Source organism: Mauremys mutica, chromosome 12 (assembly GCF_020497125.1).
Source record: "Mauremys mutica isolate MM-2020 ecotype Southern chromosome 12, ASM2049712v1, whole genome shotgun sequence".
Lineage (NCBI taxonomy): Eukaryota > Metazoa > Chordata > Testudines > Geoemydidae > Mauremys > Mauremys mutica.
The window spans coordinates 62532740-62553660 of NC_059083.1; the positions used below are offsets into that span (position 1 = coordinate 62532740).

A 20921-nucleotide genomic window follows, 5' to 3' on the forward strand; every position below is an offset into this window, starting at 1 on the left:
GGCTGGGACGGGAGGCAGGGAGGGGGGCGCCCTGGCAAGGATAGGGATGGGCGCTTGGTACTCAAGACCGGGAAATGGGAATGCTGGCCTGGTGGGCACTGGCATCCTGTCAGGCAGGGGTGGGGCACTGTGGCGTGGGCGATCACGTCTAGACCCATAATTCACATGAGAAATTTGCTGCGATTTAATTTAAACCTGTTTTTAAACCAGTTTAGTTAATACAAATCCCCTACAGTTGAAGAGTATCTTTTCCAGTTTAGTTTATACCAGTTCCTCACTAATCCTGAAATAAGCCTGGTTTAAAACCAAATAAGAGAGTTCACACAGCCTTTTACAGCAGTTTAAATAAGCGAGTTTAAAGCCTTGCCTTTAGTTGAACCGGTGCATTTTCTCATGTAGACTAGAGAGTTCTCTTCTTCATCTGCTGGTGAGGGGAGAATAGAAAAAAGATACATGTCTTAGTTACATTTGAAGTTGGTAGTAAAATAGGAGACCCGTCTACATGGCAGTGAATGTAGAGAAATCATATAAAAAGGAAACAAGAGTAGTGAGAAGCATGTGGAGCAGATAAAAGGAGACTCAGCCTGGGAAAATGCAAAGATGTGGAGAAAAGTTATCCAAAACATAGGGACTGTATATTACTCTGTTTGTACAGTGCTTAGCACAATGGGGCCCAGTTTTTGGTGGGTCCCTAGGCACTTCCGCAATAAACATGGTTAATAAAATCTTCACTGGGAAAGAGAGACCTGGAAAGCAGTATAGCTGAAAGGCCTAAGGCAACAGAAAATTAAATATAGTAATTATTAGAAACATGGGTATGGTAACAAATAAAATATGTTTTATACGAGACACACATACACGTGTGTAACATAATAAAAACCCAACCAAATATCCAGGATTGCTGCTACTGTGTTGAGTTTTGAGCTGATGTCTAAGTGAAATGGATGTAACTGCTGAACACTAGCATATTTGTTAAGAGAATAAATGGGATAACACATAGTTTTATTTTATATAACATTAATGATAAATGCATTTCATTCTTGCCTCCCTGCACTTGCTGAGTTCCTTTGAACAGCCAGTGCGGATGTTCGCTGCCCACAGCTCCTGAAAAACCGACAACTGATGAACAGATACTGTATACAACTACAGTGCACACCTCTGTATCTTTGGCTGAACACCATACTGTGCATCCTAGCAAAAGTCAAGTGGCTCCAAACCCCAGTGTTTTGCAGGGGCTCCACTATACATAGAATATTGGACTCCATTTTGTACACATTGGTTCAATATCTATATCTATTTTATGAGAGAATTGTCTAAGCCAGTGGTCTCCAACCTTTTTCGTCTGGCAGGTGCCAGATGACGAGCCACGGAGGACTGTTGCGGCGGACGAGCATCCGCTGAAATTTCCACCGACAAGTGGCAATGTGAATAGGCGTCGCCGCCGAAATGCCGCTGACAAGTAGTGTCATCCGGAGGCATTGCTGCCGAAATACCGCTGAAAATCGGTGGCATTTCGGCAGCGACACCTCTGGATGACGCTGCTTGGCAGCGGCATTTCGGCGGATGCTCATCCGCTGGCCAGTACGCAGGTGCACTTAGACACCCCGGCTGGTGCCATGGTGCCCACGGGCACCGCGTTGGGGACCCCTGGTCTAACAGTTCATACAAAATGAGTGCCAGGTCACCTTTCCAGCAAGCTTTGCCTTTGTATCCACCTATCACTGCTGAAGGCAAGAATTACTTTAGCGCATTATATAGCTTGCTGGGGTAATGGTGTGTGTGACGGGTTCCCCCCTGTGGTGCCACCTGAAACTGGGGTACCACTGAGCCCCCTGACCCATCAGCCCGGGCTCCCACTCACACTGTACTGCTGTGACAGGTTGCTAAGCCCTCCAGCCTACACTTTCACCAGTATTCACACTGGTAGGGACACACCCAGCTGCAGTTACAAGCAGGCTTTCTAACCACCAGCTTCCCACCCTGGGACCCCAGAGCAGTACCCTCCTGCCCTGGTCAAATCTGGCCAGTATATGGGTTTAATACCCGGACTGCCTCTCCCTGAATGTGAAGAGAACAATGCACACGTGTGGTAACCAAGCAGAGATTTTCCCCCAAGCACTCTAGTCAGAGATCACTAGTTTAGATAAAAACAAAAACTATTATTAAACTACAAAAATAGATTTTAAGGGATTGTAAGTGATAGCAAACAGATCAAAGCAGATGACTTAGCAAACAAACAAAATATACTAGATAGATTGGATCTGAATAGCAGATTCTCACCCTAAGAGATGATACCAGCACGCTGCAGATTCTTATGGGGCAAGCTGCACTTGCTTTACAGCTTGGAATCCTCAGGTGTTTCATACATAGGCTAGAAATCCCTTTAGCCTGGGCCCAGTTCAGTTTTTGTTCCTCAGGTGTTTCCAGGAGTCCTTGTGTGGGGAGCGAAGAACCCCAGATGATGTCACTCCCTGACTTCTATAGCTTTTGCATATGGCAGGAGCCCTTTGTTCCCAAAGCTTGGTTCCCAGACCACTCTGTGGAAAAATACTGACATCCCAAGATGGAGTCCAGCATCATGTGGGCTGCTTACATGTCCTTATAGAGTCGTAGCAGCCATCACTCTCAGGAAGGCTCACCAGGTGAGAGATAAGCTTCTCCTAAGGCCTATTGTTCTTTCTAATGGCCCATTACCCTGCATAGGCCCTTTACAACCAGCTATTTAGACTGAAAGCATCTTGTCTAGTGGGCATTACCCAGGTGTACGGATACAAAGTCAGTATTTATAACTTCAGATACAAAAGTGATTCATCCATACAAATAGGATAATCATATTCAGCAAATCATAACCTTTTCAATGAGACATCTCACATGACCCATCTTGCATAAAATGCATCATAATGATGTTAACCATATCATAATATCACTATGAAGAATATCAGGTGCAGTGTCACAGTGTGATTAGTAGTTGCAGTACAAAGCTCGGTGTAAAAGCTGCATTACAAACAGCCCACAAGGTGCAAGTAAGAGTTCTGGGCGGGATCTCAAGCTTATGACTCATGAAGATGCCTCTAAAGTCCTACAACCTTCCCTGCTCACAGCATTACCAGTGGACTGCTTGCCTCCTTTATCACTGTATTTTCCTTGTCCACATCCCTAGACTCATCATCAGTAAATGCTGCAAGTTTACACTCCGTCTGTGGTAGTGTGGTAAGAGAGTGCCCTGGAATTTGAAGAGGTGACCCCATCACGTTCCCTAAAGCAACTGAGCAATGCATGTTCAAAAGCATTTTTTGCTTGGGGGTGGGTGGTGGTGTCCAACTGATGACGGTTTAATCAGGGAGTTGTGAGGCAGGTGGGAGCTTCTACATTTACACTGGCGCAAGAGTTTAGAATTGGATACTAAGCTGGTAGTTGCTCTGACTTCCTGGTGGAGGACAAAAAGGAAGCTGGGAACTCTGAATAACCTTTTTTCCAGCCTGGAGTCTGTTGGTTATTCTCACATTCCTGAAATCATAGAAAGGATGAAGTGTTGAAATGAGTCTCTGTCGAGAGGCAGTTGGAAAGACTTTTTACAGTTGTAGGACAGATAAGGAAGAGTAATAATTTTTCAGACTAATAAAAGGTCTTTAGTATAATTCTCCTGTGTATATATAAAGTATTTTTTCTTATGTTTGATTGTGTATATACATTAAACCTTTGGTTGGTAAATCCATTATCTGTAGATAATTAACCCTTTGTTTTTGTTAGCCTGATGAATGATCTTATTTTTAATCATATTTTCTTTCACCTTGTGTTGGCTATAATAATCTAAGACAATAGTTCTCAAACAATTTCATATCTGAAAGCCATGGGTAAAATTTTCAAAATCACCAAAGTGATTTAGGAGCCTATGTACCTTTTCAAAAGTGACAGACACTGAGGAGCCTAAGACTTATTGAAAGTCAGTGGGACTTACATGCCTAAATCATTTTTTAAAATAAGACTTAGGCTCTTAAATCACTTAGGCACCTTTGACAAATTTACCTCCAGGAACTGATGTTCATGGGATTTGGGCTCCTAAATTCCTAAATTACTTTTAAAAATAGACCTTGGGTGCCTAAGTCACTTGGGTGCTTTTAAAAATGTTACTCAGTATCTTAAGATACAGCTCTTCCTATGGACCATTTCCGTCCTAACGCCGGGCTACACTATTGTTCTTGGTTACATGAAAAAGTCATTTTAGGGCATTATTCAGGAGCTAAGATGGAAACAAACTCAATTTAATGCAGTGAATGTACCCCCAGTTTGTAACATTTATTTCCAGACTGTTTAATTTCTCTCTCTTAGAAGTAAGACTTCATATTTATTAGGAATGTATCTTGTTACCATGTGACCTAACTGTTCTACTTACTCCATGTCACTTTGAAGTTTGGGTCTGTCTCTCTCTGTGTTTGCAACTCTCTGCTTTTTGAGTCTTCCACAAATTTATCAGAGTTACATTTTCAGAAAAGAAACACCCAGAAAAGAAACACATGAAACAGCCAAACAGAGTGTAGAGAGATGGTTGGTTTTAGTTCAGTTGATCAAAAAAAAAAAAAAAGTCTGGTCTGGGTTATGTAGGACAAGGCAGTCTTTGAGGTACTCGGATCTCAGTCCATTAAATGCCTTGTAGAGCACATCCAAGATTTAGGGCCTGATTTTCCATGGCTCTGTACCTTGTGTTGTAAGTTATACTATGGCAAAGTGGGTGTAAAGTGCTAGTATTCTAATTAAGAAGCATTGTACTTCCAGATGCTTGGACACAGGGGAAATGATGAAAAATTTCTCCTGATGAAACTATGAGGATAATTTTAGGTAGGCAGAACATAATACGCAAAATTGGAACTTGACCAACTCTTGCAAAAACACCTTAGGATTTTTAATGGACATGAGCATCAGGCCCACAGTGTTATATTTAATCTGAAAGACACTTCCGCTGAATACTGCACAGATTACATGGCTGGCTACTTTGGGTCTGGTCCTACAAGGTGCTGAACACTTCCAAGAGGTGCTGAGTACTCTCATTCCCAGTATTAAAATGGAGGCCATTAGGCATTTGTAGCCGGCACTCACCACCTTGCAGGCTCAGATCCTTAGAGCCACTTTGTAAAAACTCAGCTATAAATGCATCTGTCGCATGTTTTTCAGTGTACCACTTGGAGTGGATTAAAGTAGAATCCTGTACTGCTGCTAGAGTTCAAGGTCAAACATCATTTCAGGGATAGGCTCTGATTTTTGAGGCATCTATAATTTTCCTAGCTAGTTGCTAAGATGGGCAACTGTTTTTGCATGTATTTTTGTCTCTCTGCAGTTATAAAATAAACAACATGCCCTGAGGTACATTTTCAGGGTGACGCGAGGGGGGGTGGATTTAACCACGCGACTCCCATTAACGTTAATTATAGAGCACATATTAACAGCGTTATACGATCCTTTTTCCTATTAACACAATCATAAATTTGACTGGTGGTGCTTAATTAGATCTCAGCAGCAGAATGCAATTGCTGGATACAATAAAGGGCACATTCATGGAGATGGTCCATTATTATTTTCCATTAATCTTCGAATCTCTCCCACTCTTGCTCCTGAGATATCATACCAACAAGGATCCTTGCAAGACAGATTTGTTGTCAGAAAATGATTTAAAGACCTACTGTAAAAATATTATATTTTGCTTGCTTCATGGAATATGTCATTGATGTTGTAACTCCACAGAGACTTGATGTACTTTCAGATAGGGAACTTTTAAGACCTAGTGTAATATAAATAGGATGGCGTCCTGCTGTTATTCTGGTAACCTTTACAGATCATTTCAGAACTATAACTATCATGTAATTTAGTGAAGTAATATAACATGGTAAGCTGTGCTGTAGCTCTGCACAGTTCCAGAACCAATCTGTCTGGGACCCACTACGGCACACCAATGTGGGATTCAGACCCAAAATGAAGGTCACAAGGCATATTAGAAACCCAGAAGAAGAAGATGAGAAAAACCAAGGTGCCACAAAGCCCAAACGTCCAGCTCCTCAAAGATATTTAGGCTCCAGTTAGGAGTCTAAAAACCTTTGAAAGCGGGTTTGGCGCAGAGCCTCAATCCCTGGAAATGGATTGTGTGCTGTGTGCCACCTGATCTGAACAGATGATCCAGCTGAATACTCCAGAGGGAGGTGGAACAGTGCCAAGTCCCAGCCAAGCTGCCTGTAGGGAAAATACTTCCCCAGTTAGGCCCTGATCCAGCTCCTACTGAAGTCACTGGGAAAACTCCAACTGATGGTAATGGGCATTGAATTAGTTACTGCCGTTACTTAAAATGATGTTTATTTTTCCCTGAGCATAAATGCAATTTCCCATCATTTCTATCTCATGAGTCAGCATCCCTGATGTTTACATCAGAGGGAGTCAGGTAACAGGAGATTTATGGGAGGCAAAGGTAAAGCATGGGTCTAAAATGAAAAACTATTGATACCTATGAAGCTTTACAGAGATCCACGTTCCAGGTTAATCAGCACATGTGCTGCGTCTGGAAGACAATTTGGAGTCATTACCAGGGCTTAAATTCTCATAGAGTATTTCCAGGAGCCTCTGCAGCAGGTGCCAGGGCTTGGGGCTTCTGCCCCACAGGTTTGAAAATATTTACCATAGCTCTGCTCCGGATATCAGCTGAATGTAAGCCGTGGTCATTACAGAGGAAGAGGCACAGGAACTGATATCATTTTATCAGGGGTGGCTCTAGACATTTCGCCGCCCCAAGCATGGCAGCATGCCACGGGGGGCGCTCTGCCGGTCGCCAGTCCCGCGGCTCTGGTGGACCTCCGCAGGCGTGCCTGCAGAGGGTCCACTGGTCCCGCAGCTTCGGTGGACCTGCAGGCACGCCTACGGGAGGTCCACCGGAACCCTGCCTGCCGCCCTCCCGGCGACCGGCAGAGCACCCACCGCGGCATGCCGGCCCAAGCACGTGCTTGGCGTGCTGGGGCCTGGAGCCACCCCTGCATTTTGTAGTAGCTCAAGCTTCCATGTGGTGTTCAAGGGTAGCCCTTGTAATGCATCTATCAGTCTACAAGCAGTGACGCTTCCAGTAGCTTAGTTCAAGTAAAAAAAAAAAAAACCCAAGCATTTCCCTGTACAGGCGTTGTGTATTTCCTTGTCAGGCATTTCCCTGGTATACATTCAGCCATGATCAAATTTGCAGATGACACCTAAATTGGTGGAGGAGCGAACACACAGGTGAATAGAAGCGAACAGCAAAGTGACTTGGAACGAACAGAGCATGAAGAGATTGACTCCTAATAAAAGTGGTAGAGCAAACAATCCAGATCCATGGGGAAAGTCCAGATTCACATTAAAGCAAGTGTATTTCCATTGTCCCTTTTGCACTTGCCCTAACCTTGCTTTTACATCAAAACAAATGTAACCTTTTGCCCCTTAAACAAGATTCTAGATGCTGGTCATTAAGCGTTTCCATCAGACTATAGCCTTGCAAATGGCACTCTTTAAGGGGGAGGTCCCCTGAGTCTGTGCCCTTCGACTGAGAATCAGGAGCTGGGTAGCCTCCAGCCACCATTCTTTTTCTACGTCTCACAGGTTGATGGTTTCCCCTCTCTCTGATGATGTATTTGAAATTCCCAAAACTAGCTAGAACTCAATAGCTCTGTTAAAAACAAGGTTATCTAAGAGCAGGGAGAAAAATCATGAAAAGTAAAGAAATAGTTTACATAACATCTCTTCTTTAACTTAGCAAAGTAATTTCTTTCATGCCTTCTAACCAGCTGATGAAGAGAACAGTGTGTATATAAAGTACACACCCTCCCTTACTGATGTGGCTGTCATTTGTTTAGATCCCACACCGTGGTAAGACTCACTTTCTAACTAGTTTCTCTCCCTTGCTAGCAGTTTTTTCTAAGCTACACAGTGGGGCCTCTGTCTCCCTCTACAATAAACTGCATTCCCCAGAGCTCTAGCTGGTAGAGTTGGTTCTGATCTGACCATTCCTTGATCCCATCTGTCTTCTAGGTCTTATCTGGCAGGGTGAAGTCCAATGCCACAGCACGCTAACCTCAAGGACTTGGAGATTAAGCTTCCCCATCATCTCTGGCTACCCTCACATAGAGCTTGGTTAGTCAGTATGGTTCCCAACTCCTGCCATCTGTTCCTTGGCTTGTCAGGTTATCACTTCAATCCGTCTCTCCTCATTCCCTCAACGTGGGCTATTTACTGGCCCGAACTGTGCCCAGTTAACCTCCTCCAAAGTGTCTGCTTACTTGGCTGATGCTGCAGCCTGCACTGGACTGCTCATTTGCTCACGGTTCCATGGATTCAGCTCTTCTTTTTGCCACTTTCTTATCACTGAGATTTCCCCTTTGCTTATCTTGATGGGCTGTTTCTTGAAAGTCTCATAAGTCATCTTGCTCTGTATCTTTCCTAGCCTCCCCCCCAGAAAGAAAATAACAAATGGATTTTCTCTTATTTTTCTCTCTCCTGTATCTTCCGACTGCTCCAGCGTTTCAAGTCTCACCATCGCCATATCCCAGGTTTGACACCACTTTCACCTTTTGCCCCTTGCACATTGTTTTTGTCCCTGCTCATTGTCACAGCAAGCACACTAGTGGGTACAGAGGTTTTGTGGGGTTGGAAGGGGGGGGTGTCCACAAGATTATTTCAATCTTAAGAAATGGTCCAAGACCTGAAAATATTTGAAAACCATTTCACCATAGCAATAGTGCCCTGGATGATTGTTTCCCCTCTTTCTACAGCAGTGGAAGAACACAACTGTCATAAGACTGTAACCCAGTCGATATAGCGGGCGTTCTTACAGTGATACAAATAGGACTGCAAGAGTTGAGCCAAAACCAGGGAAAGCTGCGAAGAATCATTTGGCAGCTGCCTGTTCTGTTGTCCAATATGATGTGATGGTGCAGCACAAACACTTCATGAAATTTACAAAATAATATTTTATAATTAAATGTAATGTGCTGGTTCAGGAGTTTCAGGTAGTTTAGATAAGCTTCAGGTAACCAACTGTATTTCAGGATGTTGAACTGCACCATCTTAAAACAATTGAAAAACTCACTTTGACTTAAGTGGAAGTTGGATCAGGCCCCCATATGAGGTTCCCTCATCCCTTATTAACTGTCCACCAAATGACTAAGGTGGGGAGAGGTCATTCCTCAACCCTTTCAGCACAATGCACAGTTGAAGATCTATCTGAGGAAAGACTTCACTGGAGGCTTTAAAGAGCCAGGTCTGGTTTACATGCGAGACTTGTGCCCTCCCTAATGGTGAGACTGAGGGATTTTCAGCACAGCTATCATCAGTCCAGTACTGCAATTTATTTGTCTCACAGACAATGATTTTCCAACAATTTTCCCATTCTGCCTTTTTGTTACTTTTTCTTTCTTTCTTTCTCTTTCTCTCTTTCATTTGAGCCCTTGTACAAGAAGCACCACAACTTGCTCAATACCAGCTTGTCTGGACAGTTGTTCTGCCCCAGAATTTGTTGAATTCAGCAAAAAATGCCTTAGGCTGTCATGGCAGCAGCACCAAACACTATATAAGTGCAAATGACTGACTTGCAAGGGTAACAGCACTCCTGAGCCTTGTAATTATGCATACTGATGCTATTCTATAACTGATCTAGGGATTTCATAAATTATTCTTTTAATAGTTCGGAGAACACCTAAAGTCAGATTAGGGAAAGCTTTAGTGCTTACTTAGTCTGCTGAAGTGACATTGTTTCAAACAGAGACCTGTTAGGGCTGGGGAGCAGACTTGCTGTTACAGAAAACTTAGCTTTGCCCCACTGCCTGCCCACTTGTTCAAGGGTGGGGGGTAACCAGGCATGCAGCATCTGCTTACTTCTGAGCACCTGCCTCTAATAAGGCCTTGTCCACACTACAAAATTAAGTTGACTTAAGTCGATGTACAGCCACTGCAGTAATTAAAAGGGTGGTTTGTGTCCACACTTGCTCCTTCTGTCAGTGGTGTGTGTCCTCACCAGGACCATTTCCACTGACTGATGTTGGGCATTGTGACACTGACAGCTGGAGCCAAGTAGCCCTGTGTCTGACAGGTTCAGCTGTAGGCCTGGGCTCACAGCTGGTCCATCTCCCACTAATCCCTGCACTGATAGCCCAAGCTCTCAGCTGGGTATGGGCTCACAGCTGTAAGCCGCCACCCCACCTCACCCCAGGCTGACAAACCCTCAGCTGGCACCAGGCTCAATTTAACAGTAGGGAGCCTACCAGCAGTGAAATTGACATTCTTGTCAGTTTCTTTTTATTTGAGCTCCAACTGTCAGTTTCCTAGGGCTCACAGCTGGAGACCTTGAGCTCCCTGGCTGACAGCTAGAGCCAGAGAGGAAAAGTGAAGTAATAGCATCAGTGAAACTGACAATAATGTCAATTTCACTACTGGTAGGCTCCCTCCTGTGAAATTGAGCCTGGTGTGGGCTCACAGCTCACAGGCTGTCAGCCCCAGGGGTAGGAGGGGAAAGCTCTGCTGTGAGTCTACAGTCACCTCCCAGTGAGGGATTCGGGCGTGGGGGAGATGAGCTGCCTCCCAGTGAGGGATGGCAGGGAGAGTCTGAGGGGCAGCCAGGTTTGTACTATCCTTTCACCGGAGGCGGCAGCGAGGTTCTGGGTTGTCAGCGCTGGGGCAGGGTGGGGGGTTCACAGATGTCAGTCCAGCTTGGGGCTGACAGCCAATGTAAGTAACATTGTATGTCTATGGAGAGACACAGCATCTCCCTAATTACATTGACATAAGAACTACGCTTCTCATGGAGATGGGATTATTATGTTGGTGTAGTGTGCCCCTTACTTCAGTGGAAGCAGCACTAGAGTGTAGACACTGACATAATTAGGTCAACATATGCTGCCTTAGGTGGACTATCTCTGTAGCATAGACCAAGCGTAAGATTTGGGTAGCCTGGGCAAGAAGGTAAAGTGAGTTCTTACTCCCCCATCCCAGAGTGTAATCTAAGTCACCATGGGCTCTCCCACCCCTGCCACTCCCTTCCCATTTATTTCCTAAGTCTCTAGCTCTATTGATAAAGTGTCCTTGTTCCTTCTTCTAGCAGCCTAAAGTAATTTCTTGCACCCTGCAAGGTGTCATTTCTGCATTAGCAAACCATTGACCGATCCTTCAAAACTCAAGAGTATCAGGCAATCCCGAAACCATGCAAACAAATACCTGCCTTTGTTTTCCCTTGTTACTTTCTATATATTCAAGTTTGTTTTCTTAATAATAAATGCAGGGCTTCCCCTTATATATATATATATATATATATACACATACATGCAGACACGTAAACAAGCTGAATTCTGATGTTCTTCATCTAACTATTGAGGTGCAAAAAGAGCTCAGGAGACATTGGCATAATGAATAGTCACTCTCCAAATGGGATTCTGCCAGGAAATGCAGCGTGTGTATATTCCCTGACTGACTTGATTGTAGGGGTGTCATTACCTGATGTTTCAATGGGCAGTTTTATCCCAGCAGCAGCTGTCTCTTCAATCCCTGTTTTACATATAGGAAACTGAGGCAAAGAGAGGCTCAGTGACTTGCCCAAGGTCATGTAGGCAGTCTGTGGCAGAGAAGGGAACTGACCCTGGGTCTCCCATCTCCCTGACCAGTGTCTCATCCACTGGGCCATTCTTCCTTCCCTGGAAATATACTACCAGAAAGCTGAGGTATATATTTTGTTTCAGGGAGCGCGAGATAAGCAGCCTATAGAAAAGCCCCGATGAGATTCAAAACAGGTCAGACTTTTTTTAAAAAAAAGACAAATTTAAGACATCACTAAATTATCCCTTCTGCACCTGTAGAGACAAAGTATGATTCTTCAGATATAGGGCCTGATTCTCACTGAAGCTTCTTTACATCAATCTGGCACTGTAAAAGAGCCTTAAGGTGGTTGTAAGTGTACTCTGAACCCGCATTATGGCTCATTTACACTGCAGTGTAAAGAGGCCTGAGTATAAATGAGAATCGGGCTCTTGATGTTATCTGAACTCCCACAGTATATTTTAAATGGGCTGACTCCTCTTGATAGTTCCATATTCAAAGAGTTAAGTTTTGCAAACATGCTTAGCTGGTAATGTACAGCATGTGCATCCCTAGGGCGGTTTTCATAGTCCATCAGGCACTTGTTAACACACTAACCCATTCATTTTTTTTTGATGAATTTGTAGTGTGTTGGCCACAAGCCAGAAGCTGAGCTGGGAACAATATTTATTTATAGCTACACACAATAATTCATGTCTGCCCAAATCTTGGACTTTCCACTAATCCACGCAGTATTTCAAAACATTTGCAGTTCTCTCAACCGATTAGCATTGGCTTTGCTTGGCTCGCTGTAGTGGAAAGAAACACTAGACACTGAATGCTACTGAATGCTTTGATTCACTGATAGAGGGTGAAGTTTCTTTGCTGGCTGTTCTATCAGGCCATAATTTTAAGATTCTTCGGAGGTGTAAAGAGGTCTGTTTTGTGCCTTTGTGAGTAATACTCTATGGTTAGTGCTTGTTTTGCCAGAGAAGGGCTTTTCTTCCTGAGGCTTTCCAAATTTTGTGCTGCACAAGGGATGACAGTTTTGTGTGCCACTGAAACAAGCCAGCAGGCTCTGAACACTACTTCTTTGGGAGTCTGATTCTCTAAATAAGCAAGTACCATTTGGAGAAGAGGCTACGCTCTGGCTTTGTGGACACTAAGGAATCAATGAAATCAGCTTGAGGGACCAAGGAGAACTTTCAGAGCAGTAGTCTCCAGTCATTGCGTTACACTAGGCAGGACATAATACATGGCGCTTGGGCTGGAAAGAACTGTACAGCAGTGTGTGAAGCCACGGAAGGGAGATTTAAAAGTACACTCAGTTCTCCGATTTTCAGGGCGGGAGGGAGGGAGGAAGAAATGAAAGAGGAAAAGGCAAAGGAAAAAATGAATCGTACAGTGCATGATGGGTAGGTATCCCATTGTGAATCTCGCCACTGTCCAGCACACTGTCTTTTGGGAAGTTTTGGCAGTGCCTGATGGATTAGAAATGAGTCATGAAGTGGTTACTGAGACTGCGGGGTCAGATTCCCAGCCTGCAACTTTCTCCACCCCATAATGTCATTTCTAGTCCATAATTTTGACACCCATTTTGAAAATCCCACAAACCCACTTATTACCGTCCACCATCTCTGTACAGAGCCTGTACAGCTCTGCAATATTGCTATGAGCATTGCAAGTACAGCATGCATGATCCTCTGGTATTTGCAGAGCCACAAGAAGAGCTGCAGGGAACATGACGATTTCCTGAAGGGCAGGTTGCTGGGGCACATTGCAAGAACCAATTCAAGATTGGTGGCAGTGTTCATGGAGCAGTTGTAAATGGGGGACTGCCTCTTCCGGGCTCTTCTGAGCACTAACTGGTGGGATCGCATCATAATACAGGCTTTGGATGATGTGCAGTGGCTGCAGAACTTTCAGCTGTGCAAGGCTCCATTCCTGGATCTGTGTGCAGCGCTCACCCCAACCCTCTAATGCAGGGACACCAGAAAGAGAGCTTCACTGACTGCTGAGAAGCTAGTGGCGATCACACTGTGGAAGCCTGCAACACCGAATTGCTACTGGTCATTGGGAAGTCATGTTGGAGTTGGAAAATCCACCACAGGCGCCATTGTCATGCAAGTGTGCAGGGCCACTAATCATCTTCAACTACTCAGGGCTATGACTCTTGGCAGTGTGCAGGACACAATCGATGGATCTACACCATGCAGTTCCCATAATGCAGTAGAGATCTAGGTAGCATGTATATCCCTATTTTGGCACCAGACTACCTTACCCCAGAGTACATTAACAGAAAGGGCTACTTTTATATGGTTATACAAGCACTGATGGATCCCTGGAGATGCTTCACTGACATCAGTGTTGGCTGGTCAGGGAAGGTGCATGAGGCTCACATCTTTAAGAACACAAGACTGCTCAAAAAAGCTACAAGCAGGGACTTTCTTTCCCAACTGGCAGATTATCATTGGGAATGTTGAAATGCCAATAGTGATGCCCAGCCTATCCCTTGCTACACAGGCCATCCCAAAAACACCAAGGAAAGAGTCAAGTATTGTCTCAGGAGGTGCAAAATGACAGTTGAATGTGCTTTTGTTAGTCTGAAAGGATGCTAGTATTGTTTGCTCAGTAGACTGGATCTCAGTGTGCAAAATATCCCAATGGTTATAGCTGCCTGATGGGTCCTGCCAAATGTCGGTGAAGCAAAGGAGGAAAAGTTGCCACCAGGGTGGAGGTGGAGCGGCTGCCTGCAGAGTTCGGAGAGCCAGCCACAAGAGCTATCAGAAGAGCTCAGTGCAGAGCTATGCGGTTCAGGGAGACTTTGAAAGAGCACTTCAATAGATAGAGCACAGTAAGCCACAGTTATGCATTCTGTCCATCTGGCTCTACAGGTTGGGGGCCTGTTAGGAATCGTGTGGTGTCTGGTACTCCTCTATGACTAGAACACTGACAATTCACCTATTGCTGTACATGTGTGATTATTACACTGTCACGGATCCTGTGATTTGTGTCACAGTGTACAACAATTAAGTGGGTGCTTTTACTACTGCCAAGTATTCTGCAGCATATGGTGCAAACTACTAAAGATTATTTTCTAAACAATCGAGTTTTATTGAGTAACAAACACTTCAAAAATTATGTGCAAGTTAAAAGCAAATCCACTAAAACCTTAATTAATTTATGGAACTGAGCTTAAAGAAGGGGAAGGAACATTTTATGTTCGTTTTAGCTGTACATATATCAGCTGTGGCTCTCATAGATCAGCATATGTGAAGCGGAGACTGTCCTTAATATCCTCCAGGCTGGAGTGGTAGGGGAAGGGTTGCGGCCCCTGATGCCATGTGGGATGTTGAGTATAAGAAGTTGCTATACTGTCAGGGATGGTCTAGATAATACTTAGTCCTGCCATGAGTACAGGGGACTGGACTAGATGACCTCTTGAGGTCCCTTCCAATCATATGATTCTATGATACCTGGCAAGTTACTGCACACCAGCTTGCTGCTCAGTAACTCACCCTGTGGAGACTGCTGCACTGCAATGAAAGTGCAGGTTAGCAAGTTACTGCATGGCAAGTTGGCATGCTCTAGCTTCACACCCTGGCTGCCATGCAATAACTCATTGTGTAGACAAGATAGGCTCTCCATTCCCCTCATAGCCCTTCTCTGCACCTACTCACCAGCACAACAGTGACTTCTTTAGGCTTGTTTCTTACAGCAGATGGTCATCTTTTATTAACCCATCCTATGCACATTTACGAACCAGCTGTATTTTTTCAAAACAGGCCAAGATTACTTATTCATATGCTAGTCTAGGTCTTTATGGCCACATTTTCATTTCCAGCAGACCTTTAACAATTTTCCCTGCAGTCCATGTTCACACATTGAAAACCAAACTTGGAAAAAAATTGGCCTTAAAATATTAGTCTTGCAGATGAGAGCAAAGTTTAAGACAAAATTAATTTATGTGAGAAAGTTTTGAAGGAGTTGCATCATTAATGGCAACTTTATCTGACCTGAATTTCACTACTGCATGGCTTACATCTCTCAGGAGACCTGCAGTAGTTTAGCATTAACGAAGTTTTCTGAGCTTTTTAAATCCTCATAAAAGTTCTTTTCAGAATTGTGCTACAATCAAATCCTTCTTTTATCATAAACGTTTCCCCTGTCTTATTTCACTGTATTTTGTGTTATTTTAAAAATATAGTTTAATACTTGTGCAAAGTACGGGAAACCAAAGTCTTATAAGGTTGGGAAGGAATTTTCCCTCTATAGAATTTTAACTAGGAATCTTTTTAAGGTTATTACTTATTATTTGCATCTACCTCAACTGAGATCAGGACCATACCGTGCTAGGTGCTGTACAAACACATAAGATATAGACGCCGCTCTGAAGAATTTACACTCTAAAGAGACAAGAGTGGGTGGAAGTAAGGAAGCATTATTATCCCCATTTTACAGATGGGGCACTGAGGCTCAGAGAGATTAAGGCCCATATCTGCAGGGGCTTAGGTATTTCAATACTCGGCATTACAACACCTGCCTTTTAGGCACTTAGAAAATCACAGGCACAACATTGTGCTCTACAAGGCTGAGTTAGGCACCTAGACTCCGTGTACAACGAATGGGGAGATTTAGGTGCCTTAGAGCATGATCCACAAAAAGCCAGCACACTAGCAAGCCCATTGGAGATACCAACAACAGGGGTGTGTGCTAAGCCCGCCCCTCTCTCAGAGATAGGCACCTATGGCCAGGCTGCAGGGGGACACCTAACTCTGCTTAACAATCCCCCAATGGGAACCAGCTGCTTGGAATTAGGAGGTTTAGATGCCTAGGTAGTTTCTTAATAAGTTAGGCCCCTACCTCACTCCACACACAAACACGATGAAGAGGAGCCCAGCTTATAACTTTTCTCTCAGTGGTTAGAACAATCACCTGGGATGCGGGACACCCAGGATCAGTTCCCCTCTCTGCCTGCTGAGGAGAAATGAGGTGGGAGGCCCTGCCTTATGCAAATCCTAGGAGAGTGCTCTATCTGCTGAGCTCTTCTGATATGGGGCTCCTTCAGGCCCGCCTCCTGAAGCAGTTTCATTGTGGATAAACTGCAACAGACTCATTGGAACAAGGGGACTGGATCGCTCTGGTCCAATGACTGTTCCATTGTGTATAAATACATGAATGGGACCCAGTCTGGCAGGCAGCCTCTGAGGAGCCCTACTAGACCTGGCCTTGCATGTGAAATAGGCGACTGAACACCTGCCTTCATGGTTCATGGATCACCCTGGTCCTTAGATGGGAGATAGGCATCTGGATGCCTACAGGAAGGCAGCTGTGCTCATGCTCAGAGGCAGAAGCCTAGGCACCGAGGGAACTTTTACCCTGAAAACTTAGGTGCTGAATGAGTTTAGATGCCTACATGGTTTGACAGGAGTGCTGCGGATCACAGTGGAGCCTAAGACTGGGATTTAGGCACCTAAACTTGAGACTTAGGTGCACAAGTCCCTTTGTGGATCAAGGCCTACGCGACTTTCTCAAGGTCAGACAGCTGGTCCGTGGCGGAAGTAGGAATGGAATCCAGATCTCCTGAGTCTGAGAGTGGGGCCTTAACCTTTTCCTCTCCAAATGCTTTCACCTTCCACCACAGCCCTGAGCAGCTTTCATCATGATTTCCTATAAGTGCAGTGGGCATTAGTGGTTTTTCAATACCATCTGTCCTCATGGTGAGAGAGCACAGCCAGCGGGTTCTTCACAGACAATTTTCAGCTACCTGGAGAATTCCAGTGCATAGGGTATAGACAGTTGGTATTAATATTAAATGATAGGGAATAACTTTTTGGGTATCTACATATTGGCTACAAAAGCCCCCCTCTCCCTTCCCCCAACACACTGAATAATCCAGAGGTCTAAGACCACTCAGCTATAACCTTTCTTTGAGGCATATTCTTCCATCAATCTATATTCTAAACTCCTAATGATTCCAAGCCCTATGGCCAGTGTTATATATTCCATTCTTATCTCAGACAGTGATTTAGCTACCTGGGCATCAGGATGGGCATTATGTGACACGTGCATTCTCTTCTTCAATACAGGCATCAGCCAGTGGTGCTTGGTGGCTACAGAATGGATAGAACCTCCTGACTTATCCATCTGAGTCTCTGGTTTGTAGCTTGTCATCCCAGATGCCACACAACTCTCCATGGTAATGTTCAAAGTTCTGTGTTTCATTCTGTATTAGACGGAGATTATCCAAGCCATCTGCCAAGAGCAGAGATGGGGCGATGACATTCCCAGTTCATGCACCCATTCTGTCTGAGCTGTACCTGCTTACATAAGGCACGAGGGCAAAGCAGCTTAGCTCAGAGTTCTGAGGAAGGAACGCCTAATTAATTGTCCATACAGTACCTCTTTCCCTGATTTCTCTTTAACGACTGATTTTTAAAAATGAGTTCAGCAGCTCAGCCATTTTACAGTCACCATTAATTTAATCTTCCTCCTTATTTATTAATAGAGCTACTTTCTCTCTAGTTTTTCTTTTCCCCTTGATATATTTCTAAAAGCTCTTCTTAATACCTCTGGGAGCATTAACTCATTCTACTGCCCTTGTTTTATCCCTGAGAGCCTTAACTGGTTGTGAATATTCTTGTTGGGTTCCCTATCCTTGTCTTCCTTTCTAGCATAAATCCTTTTTCTGTCTCAGATTTTTGAGCAACTCCTCTTGGATAGAGATTTGCTGCATCCTGTATTTTTCTGTTTCTTTTACAAGAGGAAGGGGAATTGGTTGCATCAATTATAGGAGAACATGTCCCCAGCTGGTGTACTCTGGTATAGCTCCTTTGACTTCAGTGGAGCTAAGCTGATTATTAACAGTAGTGCTTAAAGGCCCAGTCTTGGCCCCATTGTGCTAAATTCTGTAAGATACACAGTAAGAGAGGGGTTATGCGAGTTACTGAGCAGCAAGCTGGTGTGCAGTAACTTGCCAGGTATCACAGAATTGTAGGATTGGAAGGGACCTCGAGAGGTCATCTAGTCCAGTCCCCTGCACTCATGGCAGGACTAAGTATTAGCTATCATTCCTGACAGTATAGCACCTTCTTATACTCAACATCTCACATGGCATCAGGGGCCGCAACCCTTCCCCTACCCTTTTTCAGATGGGGAATCTAAGCACAGAGGGATTAAGGGCAGGATTTTCAAAAGTACCTAAAAGGATCAGGCACCCAACTCCCATTTAAAGTCAATGTTAAGTGAGCAACTAACTCCCTGGGGCACTTTTGAAAATCTTCCTTAAGTGACCTGTCCAAGATCACACAGGAACTTTGTGGCAAAGCCAGGAACTGGACCAGGTCTGCTGAGTCCCAACCAGGTGCATTAAACACAAGACAACCCATCCTCACTTACGTTCTCAACTGGTTCTATGTCCTATAGTTGTACTTGCTATGCAGAATTCAAGTACCATTGCATTCACTAGTATTAGACTTTCATATTAGTCAGGTGCACTCCCTTGAGGCTGAGGATGATCTCTTTCACAGATTTTATTTTTTATAGGTTCCTTGGTGACTGAGGAGTCCGATCAGCATGTTGGCAGATGTTGCAGATAGTGTTGCAAGTCAGGGTTGGGCCAAGATTGCTGAGTGACAGTCATCTGTCCTTTCTTTTCTGGCGTTTTTCTGGGACCAGGGCAAGGCGATTTTCCTCAAAAGTGGTCATTCCTTCTCTGACAAGTCTTCACCGGTTATCTCCCAATGTGTGGTGTCGATGCCTCCTCTCTTCATATTTATCTTGAAGATGTCTTTAAAGCGTTTCTTTTGGACTTCCCATTTCCTTTCTTCTTCGGGGAGTTGGGCATAGAGCAGTTGTTTCAGTAAATGAACATCAGGCATACGCACACAGTGCCCGCTCCACTTCAGCTGGCACTGGATAATCAGGACTTCAGCACAAGATGTTGGCCTCTGTGAGGACACTGACAGTAGTGCAATTTCCGTATTACTCTCGCATTCACAATAAATTCCTACCCACTGGTAAGAAATGTCTTCTGTTCTGATTGGGTCTTTTACTTACTGGATTATGAAGTTGTCTCATGGATAGCTCTCTGTGGGCGATGACCATATGTAGCTCTGCTCGTCACCCAGCAGATTCCTAGATTGTTAAAATCCACCATTTGGGTGATATCCTGAAGTCTTGAGTTCACTGAAGATTGATCTATGACTTTCATTCTTGCCGCCTTCTAGTCCTGGGGCAGTGGCTGTGGCAGATGCCCCACTGCAGCATTTCTCCTTTGTTTTTATATCCTCCCCCAAAGTAGCTTTTTCATGACAAAATTGCGCCTCATTGGAATCGTGTACACCTTTGCCATGTAGCACCACCTCCCCACCGCTGCTTCCTTCCTCTTTCTCCCCAGACAGAGAGAGAGAGCCATCAATATGAACACTCCCATTCCAGTTTTGATTACAACCACTCTCTCTGTTAGTATCATTGCTAGCTCATTTTACCAATTTTTCATACTCTTTGCCTCCGTGCAGATACAAGCATGGTACAGTTATACTCTCATTCAGTCTCCTCCTCTGATGCCAGCTGGCATAACGAAGAGATGGTGAGTTAGGGAGTGGTGCAGACAAGCTCCACTTTGCTACATTCTCCATTGCAGTTAGTTCTCTTAACAGTGACCAAAACTGGAGAGCGCCCCTTGCTGCTTTAACTTCCACCAGGGCTGGGCAACCGGGCGTCACCATCACCTCCTTGATTTCCAGCTTGGACAAACCATGCTCTGACATAGTTGGAACTAGGAACGCAGGGTCCAAATTTGAGCAGTGGGTGTAATGTTGCACCAGCAATGAAGTTCAGGTAGCACTCGTTTGGGTCTGCAGAGTACTTAGGGGTATAAATGCCACTGTACTGCACCAGTGTGGGTCTACCTGGCCCCCACCACAAGCATCTGAGCACCTCACAATCTTTAAAGTATTTATTGTCAACACCACTGGCAGGTAGAGCAGTGCTGTTCTTACTGTTTTGCAGATGGGGAACAGAGGCACTGAGAAGCTAAGGCCCAGATCCTCAAAGATGTGTAGGCACTGAACGTCCACTGAAATCCATGGGGTAGGGGGGAGGCACCTAAATACCTTTAAGGATTTGGTCCTAAGTGACTTGTTTAATGTCACACAAGAAGTCTGTAGCGAAGCAGGGAACTGAATCTGGGTTTCCCAAGTTCTAGACCAGTGCTGGAACCACTGGACCATCCTTCCTCTGTATCTGAAGATCAGAGTATGTGTTTGTTACAACACCCAGCTAGAGAGCTTTAGTTCGAGCTATAACAGCTCATGCTTTTAGCTCTGGAGGGACAGGGCTTAGTCCCCAGTGTATCA

The 20921-nt window shown here is 44.5% G+C and overlaps 1 protein-coding gene across 3 annotated transcripts in view; it reads right to left on the minus strand.

The window, feature by feature from the left end:
• Nucleotides 1-20921, minus strand: part of LOC123346291 (protoheme IX farnesyltransferase, mitochondrial) — a 186763-nt gene that overhangs the window by 156945 nt on the left and 8897 nt on the right. Inside the window, exon 4 of one of the 3 annotated variants that reach the window (XM_044983625.1) lies at nt 368-421. In XM_044983625.1, coding sequence (XP_044839560.1) covers nt 368-395 — 28 coding nt within the window. In that variant the 5' untranslated portion in view covers nt 396-421. Of the gene's footprint in view, nt 1-367; nt 471-20921 lie in introns of those variants that run through there. The other 2 variants (XM_044983626.1, XM_044983623.1) reach the window with 2 other exon arrangements.